Consider the following 14,564-nt stretch of genomic DNA (forward strand, 5'->3'; position numbering starts at 1 on the left):
ACCAGATTTGCTAGTGCCCGTGGACTTTGGGCATCTGCTCACGGGCCACTTCCGCCGAGTTCGGAAAAGGGGTTCACGATGCTTCAATTAATTAAATGTCACAGCTCAGGCTACAGTACTTGCTGAAGCCCAAATCTTCCGTAGCCCACTGCTTGGGCCAGTATCTATTTACAACAGACCCACAAGATTGTTCTCTGTTGTTGCTTCAGGCGGAGCGGCCACGACTGACACGATCATGGCCACAGCCCGTCGTCAAAGTCCAGACAGAGGTTTAGAGGCGGACGAAAAGCCAGTGGCTCTCATCCCTCAGTCATGATCACTCCAGAGTCAGGTCCCATAGAAGAACGTCCACGGTCATTTACATTAGGCCAATGACCGTCTTGTCCTGTCCACTTGACGCAGCACACCACCGTGTGAACACTAGATACCTCCACTTTTGTCTCTATGACTGACACGCAGCCGCCTCTGAAGAGTACGGCCGAAGCTACTCTCTCCTTGTTATCGCCATTTATTGCCCTTCAAGGCCTAGCACAGCCTTTGCTACCTCATAGGCACCTAAGTGGGGTCTTCCCTATCATGGCACGCCAACTGTAGCGTGCTTGGTCTGGTGTGAGTTGTTTACCATCTCTGCGGATGAGTCGGGTCAAAATGTGGACCGGGAGGACCACAGCACTGCAGAACAAAATGGGAAGCCTCGACTTCCGTATAGGAAGAGTACAACACTCCACCTGTATCTTGACGTCCGACGACAGCTCACTTTCGATACCAATGTAGTCACCATTCACTACCCCTCCACATAGAATTAACTTCTGTGTTTGCTCTCACAACTCCCGGGTGAGGAGGCTCGACTTGGACGGCGAAGATGTTAGGCCCGCAATGGGGATGAGTAAGATGCCCCCAAGTGACATTAAATACATCGTCGGAACCCTGGAAAGACAAGGTAGCTGATATGGCATATTTCTTTTGGCGCACAGGCCATTCTGACTTCAGCATTGTGATCTAGATGTTCTCATTGCCCATACAATGAAATGGTTATCTTGACATGCTCTAAACAACCCGTTTCCAGTTCATTTTTGATTTGGCCAGCATGAATGAATGTGGATATTATTACGGCTTGTCCTTCAGACTATGGGGTAATATTATATCATAGTAATAACCAATGCTGGCATACAGACCATTGGGCAATATCGAAGTCGCTGGTTATTGATTGTGCTTTCCAATTCCGGAAACGACCTGTAAACCGAAGGGTAGGGTTAATACAAGACATGGAAACATGGGTGACTCTGCTGCCATTCTGAGAGTAGCACACATCCATAAGCACCTGTGGACTGTATACGCCATAGTTAAATCAGGGTTCCAGCCAGGCCAAGAGCGTCGGCCGCGACAGTGATTCCAACTAGATCATGATGAGCCAAGAGTCCTTCTTGAAGTGTCAAACCTTCAGCCTTTTCATTGCCAACAGCAAGATACCACCGTCATGACATGAAGCTATATACAAAGACGAGCCGGGCCAGAGTGTTTCGTTGAAGGATCCCCCTGGGGCCATGACACCTCGTGAAAGACGTACTCAGATCGGGCTAGAGCATTTGGGGCTTTGAAATAAGATGCTACGATGCTGTCGTGTTGTATCGAAATTTGACAATTACAAACTACTGCAATCACATTGTGAGCTTGACCAAGAAAAGGTACATCGAACCTATGTCTATCGTATTGTGAAGAAATCGGTAGGATAGTCGCCACTCAATTCAATGAAGTAACATGAATTGAATTACGGCATCCAAGAAGAGGTAGAAACACAAGTATCTACTGCATTTATCACATCGGCAAATGCAAGGCGGCCTATTGACAACATTTGTAAGCTGGTGTGGCCGACTGGCAGCGGGTGGTGTCATTCCAACCCCCTTCGGAGTAATTTGTAAGCTGCATTGTAGACAGCGACGTGTGACACCACCTAGTTGACTTACACGCAAATCACGAATATTAAACCATTTCTGTCCCGCTTTAGACCTGCGAAATTACCCTGCTGCTGACGATAAGTGATTAGTCTACTAGTACGCCCCATTACCTCCATCGTCCTTGGACCAAGCAACAGTCCTAACCAGTATGGCTCCCATCCGCGTCGCGATCATCGGCCTCTCAGCAAGCGCAATAACCTCATGGGCGGAAGAGGGACACCTGCCATATCTCCTTCTCCCCCGCGCTAAGGAGCACTACGAGATCGTAGCTCTCCTCAACTCCAGCGTCCAGGCCGCGGAGGCGGCACGGGCTCACTTCCACCTCCCGGCCTCGGTGAGGGCACACGGCGACCCTGCCGCGCTGGCCGCGGACGATGGCGTCGACCTTGTCGTCTGCTGCACGCGCGTCGACACGCACGTCGCCCTCGTGAGGCCATCCCTCGAGGCGGGCAAGGCCGCCTTCGTCGAGTGGCCCATCGCGTCCGGGTACGCCAGCGCGCTCACCCTGGCCGGCCTCCCCGGGTCCGCCAGGAGCGTCGCGGGCCTCCAGGGCCGCGTGTGCCAGCCCGTCCTGCGGCTCAAGGAGCTGGTCCGGTCCGGGCGCGTGGGCCGCGTGCTGAGCAGCGAGGCGCGCGTCTTCGCCAACATCATGACGCGCGACGCCCTGTCCGAGGGGATGGCCTACTTCGCGGACCGCAGCATGGGCGGCAACCCGCTGACCATCACGTTCGGGCACGTCATCGACTATATACACGACGTGCTAGGCGAGTGGGAGGGCGGCGATGCCGCCAGCACAATGCAGGTCCAGCGGCCGCTGATCAAAATCCTAGGAGCCGATGGTACTCCGGCGAGGACTGTGTGGTCTGATGTGCCGGATTTCCTCGCGGTTAACGGGAGGGTTGCGCCCGGGAAGAAGAACGTTGTGGATGGAGCGTCGCTCGCCGTCACGTTCAGGCTCGGCCCGCCTTTCAAGGGACAGCCGGCTTTCGTGTGGAGCATCAACGGCGAGAAGGGGGAGATTCTACTGACGAGTCCCTCTGGACCGTATATATTCTCAGGGGACTCGTACGGCGAGCCCGTCCAGATCCAGGTCCACGATCATGAGACTGATAAGGTGGTGGATGTGGAGGTGGAGTGGAAGGACTGGCAGCAGGAAATACCTCTCCGCGCGAGAGGTACGGGCGAGATTTACGAGCGGTTTGCCAAATGGTGGGACAACGGCGCTCCCGGTGAGCCTGATGAGCTGCCAGAAGCAGAAGCCTTTCCCACTCTCGCTCACTCCTTGGAGAGGATGAAGGAGTTCGACACCCTTTTGAAAACACTGGAGTAGGCCAATGAACGACCTGGGGTCCAAATTCGTTATGGGTAACATATGCTCTCACCAAGACAGTCTATCGTATCAAAATTAGCAGCGCTAGCAAACAGAGACCTACATTAAATTACATAAACACGTATATTGTCTTCGGTTCGCGAAAGACGGCAAGTTTGCGCCAACTATTTGCTTGCTTGGTTCGAATTGTTAGCAGCACACGATAGTATGCATCTTTGCAACCTGTTGCGTAGCAGAATTTCTCGGTAAAGACTGTTGGTATATTTTCTTCTGTGTTAAGATAGTATCATCGAGATAGGTCACTCATAGAGTAGGCCGTACTCGAGGAAATAAAAAGCAGACACTGAAAATAGCCGCGAAACACGGCTTCACATATGGTGAGCTAAGCCCATTGTGCAAGACTGCACCGGTGGGCCGCATCGGAAGAAAGTAACGATAGAGTAGTGCCCGGACGTCTCTTCACTGACGATCAAGAGAAAACATGGCCGAGACACAACCAAGGCATCCGCACACGGAAGCCTCTGCACCATCCGGGGGAGCTCAGTACAGCTTGTGCTCCAAGGTCATGTCGGACTCGGGCTCGAGGCCGACGCACGCGCGGAAGATGTTGGTCAGGGCAGCGCGCTGCTTGGCCAGGGAGTTGACGACGGGGGCGCCGGGCGGCGTGAGCGGCGCCTTCAGCATGTAGCTGAGGACGCTCAGGACGCTGTGGAAGCTCTTGTAGCCGTCATCGCCCTCGGTCTTCCACTGGATGCGCGTCATCATCTCCGTGACGAGCACGAGGTCGATGATGAGGGGCGAGGCCAGCAGGGAGTCCTCGCAGACGTTGAAGATGCTGCCAGAGAGGGGCCGTCAGTAAAACTCGTTTACTCACAAACGCAATGCAGAGGGGAATCCAGGGCGGGCAGAAAGGAGACTTACGAAATCGTCTGGTGGCCGCCCATGAAGATCTCGGCATAGTACTCGTCCAGGGCGCGCTTGTTGTCCCCGACAGCGGGCATGTACTTGATCACCACGGTGTGGTCAGGGTGCTCACCCTTCTTGTACAGCACCGTGTTCGCCTCGACCATGTCGTCGACGACGTTGGACTTGGAGATCTCCTTGCTGCGGAACTGCTTGTGCGAGCTGAGGTTCTTGCCATCGTTGTTGCCCAGGTGGTTGTAGCTCGCGATGGACGTCAGCTTGATGCCCGCGTTGATCAGGAAGTCGACCAGTGCGGACTTCATCTTGGTCTGGCCCGACTTGAAGTCATCACCTCCGATGAAGGCGCCGTGGCGCTCGGCAAGGGCGACGGCGCCAGGGACAAAGGTGTTTTGCGGGCTGCCGTTGATGAAGGGGGCATTCTCAAGGATACACGCCACGGCGAAGACCGTGGACGGTGCGATCTCTTCATGGCCCTGCTCAATGGACTTGAGCAGATTGTCGGCAGTGTCATTCACGCCCGGGACAATGTCAGCATAGCGTTCCGTGTTGGCTGTCCACTGGACAACGACCTTGTCGAGGCCATGCTGAGCCTTGAAGTCACGGATGTCCTTGCGAATCTGCTCAACATGCGCCGTGGAAGCCTTCGTGCCAGGGACGACGTTGTCAGCCCTATCCTCCTGATTCGCGGCAATGAAGTCAGGGTAGTAGATGCTCGGCAAGGGCCGCATCTCAGCCATCTCCTTCTTCACCATCGCCTTGAGCGTAGGCTCCAGAACAGCGGCACGGTCCATGGCTTGAGCAAGGTCCATTCCGCTGATGTCCCAGCCACCGATGACCAGGTCATTCGGATGCACCATGGGCAGCACATCATGGAACGGGATGTTCACATCCGCGTTTGTCTTAGCATCAGTTCCCAGCTTCATGGTTGAGCCCATGATGACGGACCCATAGTAGTTTGCAGCACGTGGGCCCTCACGAGTGTCCCACACGAGGCCACGGCGGTTGGCGATGATTCCCGCAGTGACAGTGGTACCATTGTTCCCACCCCAACCAACGAGCATCATACCGACCTTGGGAACCTTGCGATCAACATGAAAGTTGTACACGGTCTCCTGCGGGGTGGCCGTGTAGCTTCCATCGTCGGCGGTTGCCACGCTGGTGGTGCGATAAGTGTACTTGGACAAGATCTCACTGTCCGTGTACTTGACATTGGAGGAGTTCACCATGAAAAGAGGTTGCTTGTCGGTGCCATGGCGAACTCCATTGCCGGTTGCCTGTCCGTTCCCGTACGCAAAGCCCGCAGCGGCTTCCTCGGCGTGCGGCGCCATAATGACTCGTGGTCAAGGGCTTGATTGATTTGCGCGTTGTGATGACGCCCCTTAATGAGTAAAGGGCGAGTCCGCTGTACTCCCTCCTCGAGAGGCACAACGGGCTCCTGCGTACGGGTGGTGGACGCTGCGATTGTCAGTAAGATCTCGCGCAGCTACTTATATTTTGAGAGTGAACTTACGAGTTTAGGAGATTGGAAAACGTCTTGACGATTTCTTGTGACCGCAGCCCGGAAGCGCGATCGATATCTAGATGTTGTGAGACTGTGAACGTGTGGCTGTTCTTACTACCTGATTGGTTCCGAGTACTGAAGAAACTACGTTAAGACTGATCACGAACGAGGGAAAGACGTTCGGGACAAAGCATATTTATCACCCTCAATCTTGCATGTGAAGCTTCAGGCGGTGAGAAGGCAAAGCGATCCGAAGATCCCGCTATCAAACGCTAACCGAGACCGCCAGCGAAGCACGCGACAATTGTCCAGCCAATTTCCCGAAGCAGCCAGCAAGTACTACATCATTGGGTAGAACAGCCCGTTGTTCTTGCACCTGCATAACATTGCAGCTGCAAGCAAGCGAGAACGTTCACTGCCTGTGTACGACAGCACAATCACGGATAAGCTGGAAGTGAAATGCTTGGCCTCATAGCAATGTTTATGCCGTGCGCTGCCGTCTTCCGACGTTGAACGCGGACGGCACATGGACTCGTCAAGTTTTCGTGCACTGTAAATCCCACGCTGCAATCCAGCCCATCGACACTGATTCTTTTTTCCATTAGAGACGTAGTCTTCGCCTGCTTTGCAAGGCGTGTGGCTCTGAGCCTCGGCATAAGAGGACCAGGGCGAAGCCAAAGGAGGCTAGACGCCCACTGCTTCGAAAGCAGGTATCCTGCTGTATATAGGATCCGACATCTTCGAAACCAGCAGAATCAACCGCTGCCAAACCAATCCATGTGCCACGGATTTTGCGATTAGCTGATGAGCTCGGGTTTTTTTTAAAGTGCAGTGAAGGCCGAGGCAATGGTCAATCTCACGACCTTTTCCGCCTGTGCCTCATTGCTCAGAAATTTCACTACTAGCCATCCCTACTAGCATGCTCCTTCGTTATTGCCAAGCATCGACGCCGGGCCTTTTCGGGTACCTTGATAGCAGAATGAGCCTGAAGGCGGCGCTTCTAACGCATCTAGACACCCGCAGGCCCCGTCTGCAGGAATGACAATGATGTGTCACAAAGGCTCGCACAACGGGACAGCATGTGCCCCTCCCCCGCGTAAGTTCCACGAGAGGAAGTCCACCACGAATGCTGACCGTAGACCGACCGGCAGCTCGATGCCAGAGATAACAACACTCCTGCCCGGCCAACCATGAGCATCGTCGCTTGAGACCAATTGCGGCATTGGAGGAGCCTCGCGAGCCGGCGCAGGGTCCGTCGCCTCTTGAAAAAACACGACGAGAATATTGCTCATGACTGCATCCACCATTCTTTCCACTTGAAGACTGCATGCATAATATGCCACATTTCAATGCAGCCCGCACGCATTTGGCTGTCCTGGACAGCCGAACACCCGGAAGATCTGGAAGGCTGGCTGAACCCAACCTGAAGCAGCGGGTGGAATAAAATGCCCGGGAGAATTGGGGCGACGGCGGTCGATGCGACACGGCTAGCTGCTGGATCGCCGGTGTTCATTTACCCACTACAGATCCGTGGGTGCCGCTCCAACCGTGTTTCATGATGGCACCGCAATCCCCGGTGAAGATGAGACCGAATTCATCGGAGCGTCCTCGATACGGCCGCTCTGGACCCGTCACTTGACGGTGCCCGTAGGGGGATGTTGACTCCCGTCGCTGCCGACGCTCTTGACCTCTGCGTCATATTGGCTCGAGGTTAACGTAGATCTCTTTTCCGGGAACAGGCGGCGGGCTTGACCATGTGCTCTCCCCGTGCCCAGCACTAGCAGGGCGCCGGTCGATAGAATAACATTGAACCAAATCTTGTGGGAGCCGATGGGTGATGGGCTGCGTGATAGACCGAGGAGCTGACGGTGGCTCCGAAAGAGCCGATGCCGCATGTGTCTGTCTAATTTGACTTTCTCGAGGCCACGAGATCGAGCGGTCGAGGTCTGTGTGCCGTCCTCGAGGCCGACTGACAAGCTTAGCTTCCAGATCCCCAGCTTTGTTCCCCCAGACGAAGGAATCACACATCGGGTGCAGAAGCCACCGGCTGGCTCGACAATGCAAATGAGATGCTGGGGATCGTCGATCACTTGACAAATGGGGTTTCCTTGGGGCTGCTTAGGGTGATGACCTGATAACGAATTTGATGGTAGAGTGATGGAGAATAGGATTGATTGACGGGCAGGCTTTGGATCGGCGCCGGGGTCGACATTGGGGGCCTTCCCAAAGTGGCACTCAGAGAGATTGCAGTTTCTGCGGGATGGAGGAAAGGGGATTAGGGGTCCTCTTGTGGCGCCACATTGGCCGTGTTGATTCTTGGTTCATGACCACGTCGGGATTTAGGCAGTCGGGGCAACGGCGGTGGATTGGATTCTGGTTCGCCCGGTATTGAAACGGCTGATTGGAGTTGTGCACGTCGGCGTGCCTGCTCCATCCCATCCACATGACAACTGAAGCGTTTCGAGAAGTGCTGTGGAAATGATGAATGGACGGGGCGACGAAATTAAAGCTCCAAGCCCACTGGGCCGCTGCAACCACACCGGCCAGGGCTGATCCGTTGTCAAGATCGAGTACTACCTGAGTGCCGATGAGTATGTCTTCGTTGGCCATCTGACTCGGCGGTCGTCCCTCGTGAATGCCTCTGGCCGGTTTTAGAGTGGGTTTGCGAGGGTGAGGGGTGAGCATGATGATGCAGCCAGCCCACTCGAGGTTTACATTTACGCGTGTACATGATTATCATCAAGTAGAGTTTTTCATCCATTGGCGGAGTCCGGAACTCAGCGAGGCAGGTAGCCCGAGCAGAAACCCCATCTGGAGTTCGCGAGCTTGAGCTTGAGCGTTCCATCGGCTGCGTACGCTGCAAGGTACCCGTTGGACGAGACTGAGGGCTCAATCGTCCGGGCCGCCAATTGCCATCGTGTGCCCTGGTTCATGCGGCGACGCACCCGGCGGCAGCGGTGGAGTCAATTCCTCCAAGGTGCAGGCAAGGCCAGGCCGCCCGACGCCCGAAAAAAGAAACCTGTTACGCGTCTGTATATTTGACACGGCTGCGTGGCTATAATTGTCGACTTGGCGCACGGCTCAATGCTACGGGCATAAACAGCAACACGTCGTCCGAATGCGCGTGTCGCACAGCCTGTTTGGTATTGGGTGTTAGTTACGGGACGGAGCAAGAATAGCGGTAGGCACTGTCAAGACCCAAAGGACTCAGGAGGAGGGTGGGGGAGCCGGGGTGAGGTGAGGTGAGGAAACTCGTCGGGTAAAGCCAGGTCAGGTGAGGTGAGATGAGATATGATTAGAGATCGGCACCCAGGTTGCTGTTATCTTGGTCGTCGTCGACAATCAATGCCTATCGTCCTCTGCCCTCAGCCAGCGTCGATTAAAGAGCGCGGCATCCTCGCCAGCTGCCAAGTTGCGCGATTACTGTGCCCTATGGCTGCTGTGGTTTTCTGTGGTTCCTGCCGTAGCATCACCGCCTCTCGCTCCGATCGACGAGGTGAATTTCCGCAGTCGCAACGCGCCCAGATGCCAGCGCTGCTCAGGTGAGCCTGCCTCTTTTCGCGCATCACCCACTCGAGGCCTAGCCGACGTCTGCAAACCTTGGAAAGCCAGGGCTGCTGGGGCCGCCAGGCTTGCCGATCCTTTTGCACAATTCAGGGACCACTTTATCACCACCTCTAGTATCCATATCCTGCAGGTACTGGCAGCCTGCCCCACCCGCGCTTGCACATTTGCACCACATCTGGACCCGCCTGCCCGCCAGCCGCTCTTTCTCCTTCCCCCAGACGGACTAGCGGCCATCTGGGGCTTGCCTCCCTCCTCGAATTCGAATTCGAACCCAACCCCATCCAGTCCCGCCAGTCCTGCTACTTGGAGACCAGTCCCATTCCGTTCAATGTAATTCAACTTGTCTTCGTGTCCAGAACGAGCGGGCTGCAGACTGCAGACTGCGCACAGCAGGGCCTCGAAACTCGTTCCTCTCCGCCTTCTCGCGTCCTTTTCTCGCTGCTCTGCGCGGCTTTCCTCCGGATATCTTAGCTAGACTGGCTGGATTCCAGTAACATTCCCGACGCTGCACACCATCGTCGACCGCCTTGCCAGTCGGGGGACGACGCTCTGATGTCTGGTGTGGTCTTGGATACATGCACATGCCCACACATGCCACACACACAGGAGCTACATCATCACCCAGTCCGTCACCTCACTTGTCAGACTGACATCTGCGACCAGTCTGAGGGACACTAGCTAGCGCCCTCTAGGCCACATGTCACAATCAGTGCCTTTCCTAGGTACATACGGGCACAGAGACCAAGCCTGAAAGACCGGGGCCAGGGCTGGCATCATCAACAGGAAGACAGCATCGCGCCAGAGAACGAGAGCACACAGACTCAAACGGTCGCCCGGCAGGGGTCCAGGTCCCAGGATCCAGGTCCAACGATCTCCGAATTGCTGCTACCTTGGTCAGGGGTAGCGTCGGCCACCACCAATCCGAGAGCTGCTTCACACCCACCTCGGCCGCTTTTGCTCACAAGGGCAGCCCGTCTCGACGACCGCCCACACTCCACCCTGCCACTGCCTGGCACCAGGAACCTCCATCCACAACTCGAGACACTCTCTGCAACACCGCAGGCACAAACAAATTAAGACTCTTCCCACCTTTCGCTTTGTCCGTTGCAGCCAATTGGTCTTCTGTCGTCATCTGGTCTTCTGTTTCTTTGTTTTCGAAACGTGCTCTGCCCTTGGACTCGACCGACAACCCGGAATCAATACTCTTTGTCCCGCCACACCTTCACACCCTGCGCCGTCCCATCCCGGCTGCAAACCCACTGGCCGGTTTCACCACTCGTGACCACCGTCCCATTGTATGGGCTTTTACCCATTGTACACCACGTTTCGCATTGCACGGCGGCCTTCCTAGGCATCAGTCGCCGCCGATCTGAGATCGAACCGACGGAGATCCCAACCTTTCCCCCTCACGTCGCCAAACTCTGGCACTCACGTCACTCTCCGCCAGAACGGTACCACAGCAACTACTCACTTTGCCTCCGGGACAACAACAGACGCGCTCAAGGCACGCCTACCAGATCTCACTCAAAAAGCATTGCGCTTCAATCGTATTATCACATTAACGACAGTGCCGAGCTAGGCATCACGCATTGCCTCGCAGCGCTGTCGGCCAATACGCCCAGCCCAAGATGGCGGGGGCACCAAGAGAGTCGAGCTTCATGCCGACAATAAAATGTTCATCATGTGGGCAGCAAGTCGAGTTATCCATGATGGGCGATCACGTCTGTGGCGGTGGTGCAGGTGGCGGTGGTGCCGCCAGCAATCCTGCCACGTCTATCGATGCATTCACCCCGTTGTATAAAGGCATACACGACAAAATCAGTGTACCACCAGTAGACACTGCCATGGCCAGTCCGTCGAGCGCCTCACTCACCTCTCCCTTTCTCCAGACTACTGACACTCAACATACAGATCGCAGTTATTCACGGCAGCCATTGACACCACTCAGCTTTTCCAGTGGCTCAAGGAGTGTGTCGCCTAGAACACCAGGCGCCCGCCCAAGTATCGGCAGGGCCGAAGACTACTTTGCGCCGAGTATCGCCAACGAAGATCAGAACCCTTCTCAGGTGAGGAGATCTGGAGGATATGGCGGCTTCGGTGATCCGGACTTGTATCCTGGGTACACGCCAGCGAGCCCGCAGAAGAAAGCACCCAGTCTGCTGACACGCATGGACGACATCGCCCCGGGTCCATTTGGCAGTGGTCAATCAGCATCGCCTCCTAGAGGCAGATTTGGAGGGTCCCCACCGCGTCGGTCAAATGATGAGGCTGAGCGGCCCGGCACTTCGGCATCATCTGGCAGCAATGGAGCCGGGAGTATGGGTCCCCCCAGAGTCCCAAGGAAGAACGGGTACGGTGGTTTCGGGCCGCCCCAAAGAGAAAACCAGGATGTGGATGCGTTCGGTGGCCCTAATCGTTCCAAGACGTTTCCCAGACCGAGCGAGGAACTCGAGCCGCCACTGCGCACACCCTCCGCGCCTGGTCCGCGGCCTGACCGCTACGACAAGTACCGGAACCCATCGACGGATCTGAATGTGCGCCTGGGTCCCGTCACAACCCGTGCACCTCCTCCGAGGACGAGCCTCGTGCGCGCGCCCACCTCTGGAGGTAACGCTCCTAGCATCAATCTTGCTGAAGAGTTTGGAGACATGAACCCGTATCACTCACCTTCGGTGTCCGTGTCATCTTCGCTGTCACAGGGCTCCAGTCAGCCCAGCTACCCAAGCTCGAGCACGAGCCCTGCTCGCTCTACGGCATCGGGCCGCAAGCCATCTAACACATCTGGCTTCGATCACCTGATGAACGACATACAGGCGTCCATGGATGAGCTGAGCCCGAGAGACTTGGATAGCCGGAGGCAGGCGCCGATGAGTGAAGAGCGATTTGACCCTGCCATACAAGGAGGACGGGCCCCCTCCATGCCTTCCTCTGGTTGGGACCAAGGAGCGCGGTCCGACCCAGCAATCCAGGGAGGAATTCGATCCGGATCCTCGCCTCTTCCACTCACTCAGGCTCGAGCGCCTCCACCACGGCGCGACCCGGCTGCTCGTGGGTCGCGTGGAAACTGCAGGGCATGTGGTGATGCCATCGTGGGCAAGTCCATCTCCAGCGCTGACGGACGACTGTCTGGCCGTTACCACAAGGCTTGCTTCGTATGTACAGACTGCGGTGAGAATTTCCCGACGGCGGAATTCTACGTGCATGATGATCGGCCTTACTGCAAGCACCACTACCACAAGGCCAATGGCAGTGTTTGTGGATCATGCCGGGACGGCATCGAAGGACAGTATCTCGAAGACGAAAGCATGAAGAAGTACCACGTCCAGTGTTTCCGCTGTGGAGACTGTGGTGTCGTGCTCAGAGACGGCTACTTTGACGTCGGCGGCAGGGCATATTGTGAGAAAGACGCATTCAGGCGACTACAGCCCCAGTCATACAGGCGGAGCCCGTCGATGAGCTCGCAGCGAAGCTACGGCAGCTCGAACCTTGCGCCCCCGGGCAGACCGGGAATGCGCGGACCTCCACCCAGCGGACCACCTTACCGACCCGGCATGCCGATGGGCAATGGCAGACTAGGACCACCCATGGGAGGTGGTCCAGGCCGAGGACTTGCTCCGTCAGCCCCGATGCCCAGAATGGAGAAGAGGAGGACAAGGCTAGGGATGATGTGAGCGCCCCAAAAAAGGTCTCAGATCAGATTGCTCGCCATTGAATGGGTACCCGCGTCGCCATGGATTCGACATATACAAAATGCTTCGTTTGACACGGAGCCCCTTCTATCCAGCATGCGGAAAATATTGTTCTTTTTCTTTGACTTTTGGATCTCGATTTCGACTTGACATTTCAGCAGCAGCTAGTGCAGCAGCCGCTCTATACCCCGAGTATTGCAATTGCATTCTTCCTTCATATACCCATTCGCTTGCGATTTCATTGCGACGCACGCTTGCTTCCTCATTGCGAGCTGCAGTCGATTCGCGATCTTTGTTTATTAGTGGCATCATCAACTATACCGATCTTTCATCCACGTCGAGGGGCTTGTCAGTGCGCCTCAGCATCTTTACGGCGTTCAGGCATTGGGTTCTCATTTAGGAAACGACTCATGTGTAGGATGCTTCACATGGATACGAGGCTCACATACGGCCAGCCCTGATTATTCTTGTTAATCGGGCATGGTCTAATACTACCTTGGGCACATACTGGGTGCTTGGGAGAGTCTCTAGCACACTTGGTTAGGCCAAGGAATCGAGCTGAGCAGAATCGAAGAAGATGAAAATGGATGGGCGGCATGGCCCATTCACGCAATTGGTATGATCAGAGGTTACACAGGCGAGATGGCGACCTGAGTCTGGTCGAGGTCACTTGACCGTTTTCGTATATATACATATGTTGAATAACAGCAAATAATCCTACGAATTTCTCGTGTCCATCCACAAATGAAGCGTCACAAGTGCAGCTAGGGAATCTGGCCTAAGTTCCACTGATTGCGAGGCGGATCTGGGTTCGCCTCTGCGGACGTACCCAGTCCGTATTGTAAAGTCGGCCGGCCGGCGACGCGCAACGGCTGCGTCACCGATGATACCACGGCCGGTGCTGGCAGTGCGAGCCCCGTGCCATTTGGTCTTACACGGACGACCCCTCTCACTGTTATTGGTGATGTCGTCATTCAAGAACGTTGTCATATTTGGTGACAAGCCAGGCCCGCGTGAAAACTCATCACGGTTGCCTTATGCCGCGCATAGATGAAAAGATCCCAGAGGACCGGTCGGTGGTCAGGCCGCCCCACCGAGTCATACCCTCAAGCCTCCTCCTACCTCTTCCGCAAAATGACGAAGGGGGTGATTGGGAATCAACGAAATAGAAAATGACAGAATGTTATCCGGCAGTTTGTTTGTCCGCCACGAAAAGAATTGGCGCCGGGGACGTTGGCCGATTACCCACTGTAAGGTAACTCTGCTGCCGTGTGACCACACCACCCAAGGAAAAGGAAAGCCCGTGTGAGCGAGCAGATAGGCCACAGAGGTTCATTTGGCGTGCGGTGATCTGTGCCAATCACAGCGATCGGTCTCTTTCTTGCCCTCACGGGACGGGCGGCTTTGGGGGAAAAGGGTTTGGTTGGAAGACGTGAATGGGGCAGCGTCTTGACAGCGAGAGTCGTCTCCCGCTGCGGCGATTGCATGCTTCGAATTGAGTTTGATCCTGTCCTGCTTCATTTCGTTTTTCATTGCGATGGTACGCAGCACAAATTCACGTCACTCTATCCCATACTCTGATACTCTCTGTCTTCGTA

At 55.5% G+C, this 14,564-nt stretch overlaps 3 protein-coding genes across 3 annotated transcripts; 2 read left to right on the forward strand and 1 right to left on the reverse strand.

The window, feature by feature from the left end:
* Nucleotides 1–2,103: 2,103 nt before the first annotated feature.
* On the forward strand, nucleotides 2,104–3,285 carry INS49_013001 (uncharacterized protein; the record flags this gene model as incomplete). Its single annotated transcript, XM_043173703.1, has 1 exon — nucleotides 2,104–3,285. The coding sequence occupies one exon, from the start codon at nucleotides 2,104–2,106 to the stop codon at nucleotides 3,283–3,285; it is 1,182 nt and encodes a 393-aa protein (XP_043023000.1).
* Nucleotides 3,286–3,825: 540 nt separating this feature from the next.
* On the reverse strand, nucleotides 3,826–5,537 carry INS49_013002 (uncharacterized protein; the record flags this gene model as incomplete). The annotated part of the gene is made up of 2 exons (XM_043173704.1): nucleotides 3,826–4,120; nucleotides 4,207–5,537. The coding sequence occupies 2 exons, from the start codon at nucleotides 5,535–5,537 to the stop codon at nucleotides 3,826–3,828; spliced, it is 1,626 nt and encodes a 541-aa protein (XP_043023001.1).
* A 5,584-nt stretch (nucleotides 5,538–11,121) lies between these two features.
* Nucleotides 11,122–12,853, forward strand: INS49_013003 (uncharacterized protein; the record flags this gene model as incomplete). Its single annotated transcript, XM_043173705.1, has 3 exons — nucleotides 11,122–11,128; nucleotides 11,189–12,673; nucleotides 12,807–12,853. 3 exons carry the CDS (start codon nucleotides 11,122–11,124, stop codon nucleotides 12,851–12,853), a joined length of 1,539 nt encoding a protein of 512 aa, XP_043023002.1.
* Nucleotides 12,854–14,564: the final 1,711 nt, after the last annotated feature.

The sequence above is a fragment of the Diaporthe citri genome (assembly GCF_014595645.1).
Source record: "Diaporthe citri strain NFHF-8-4 chromosome Unknown scaffold_6, whole genome shotgun sequence".
In the NCBI taxonomy this organism is placed as follows: Eukaryota; Fungi; Ascomycota; class Sordariomycetes; order Diaporthales; family Diaporthaceae; genus Diaporthe; species Diaporthe citri.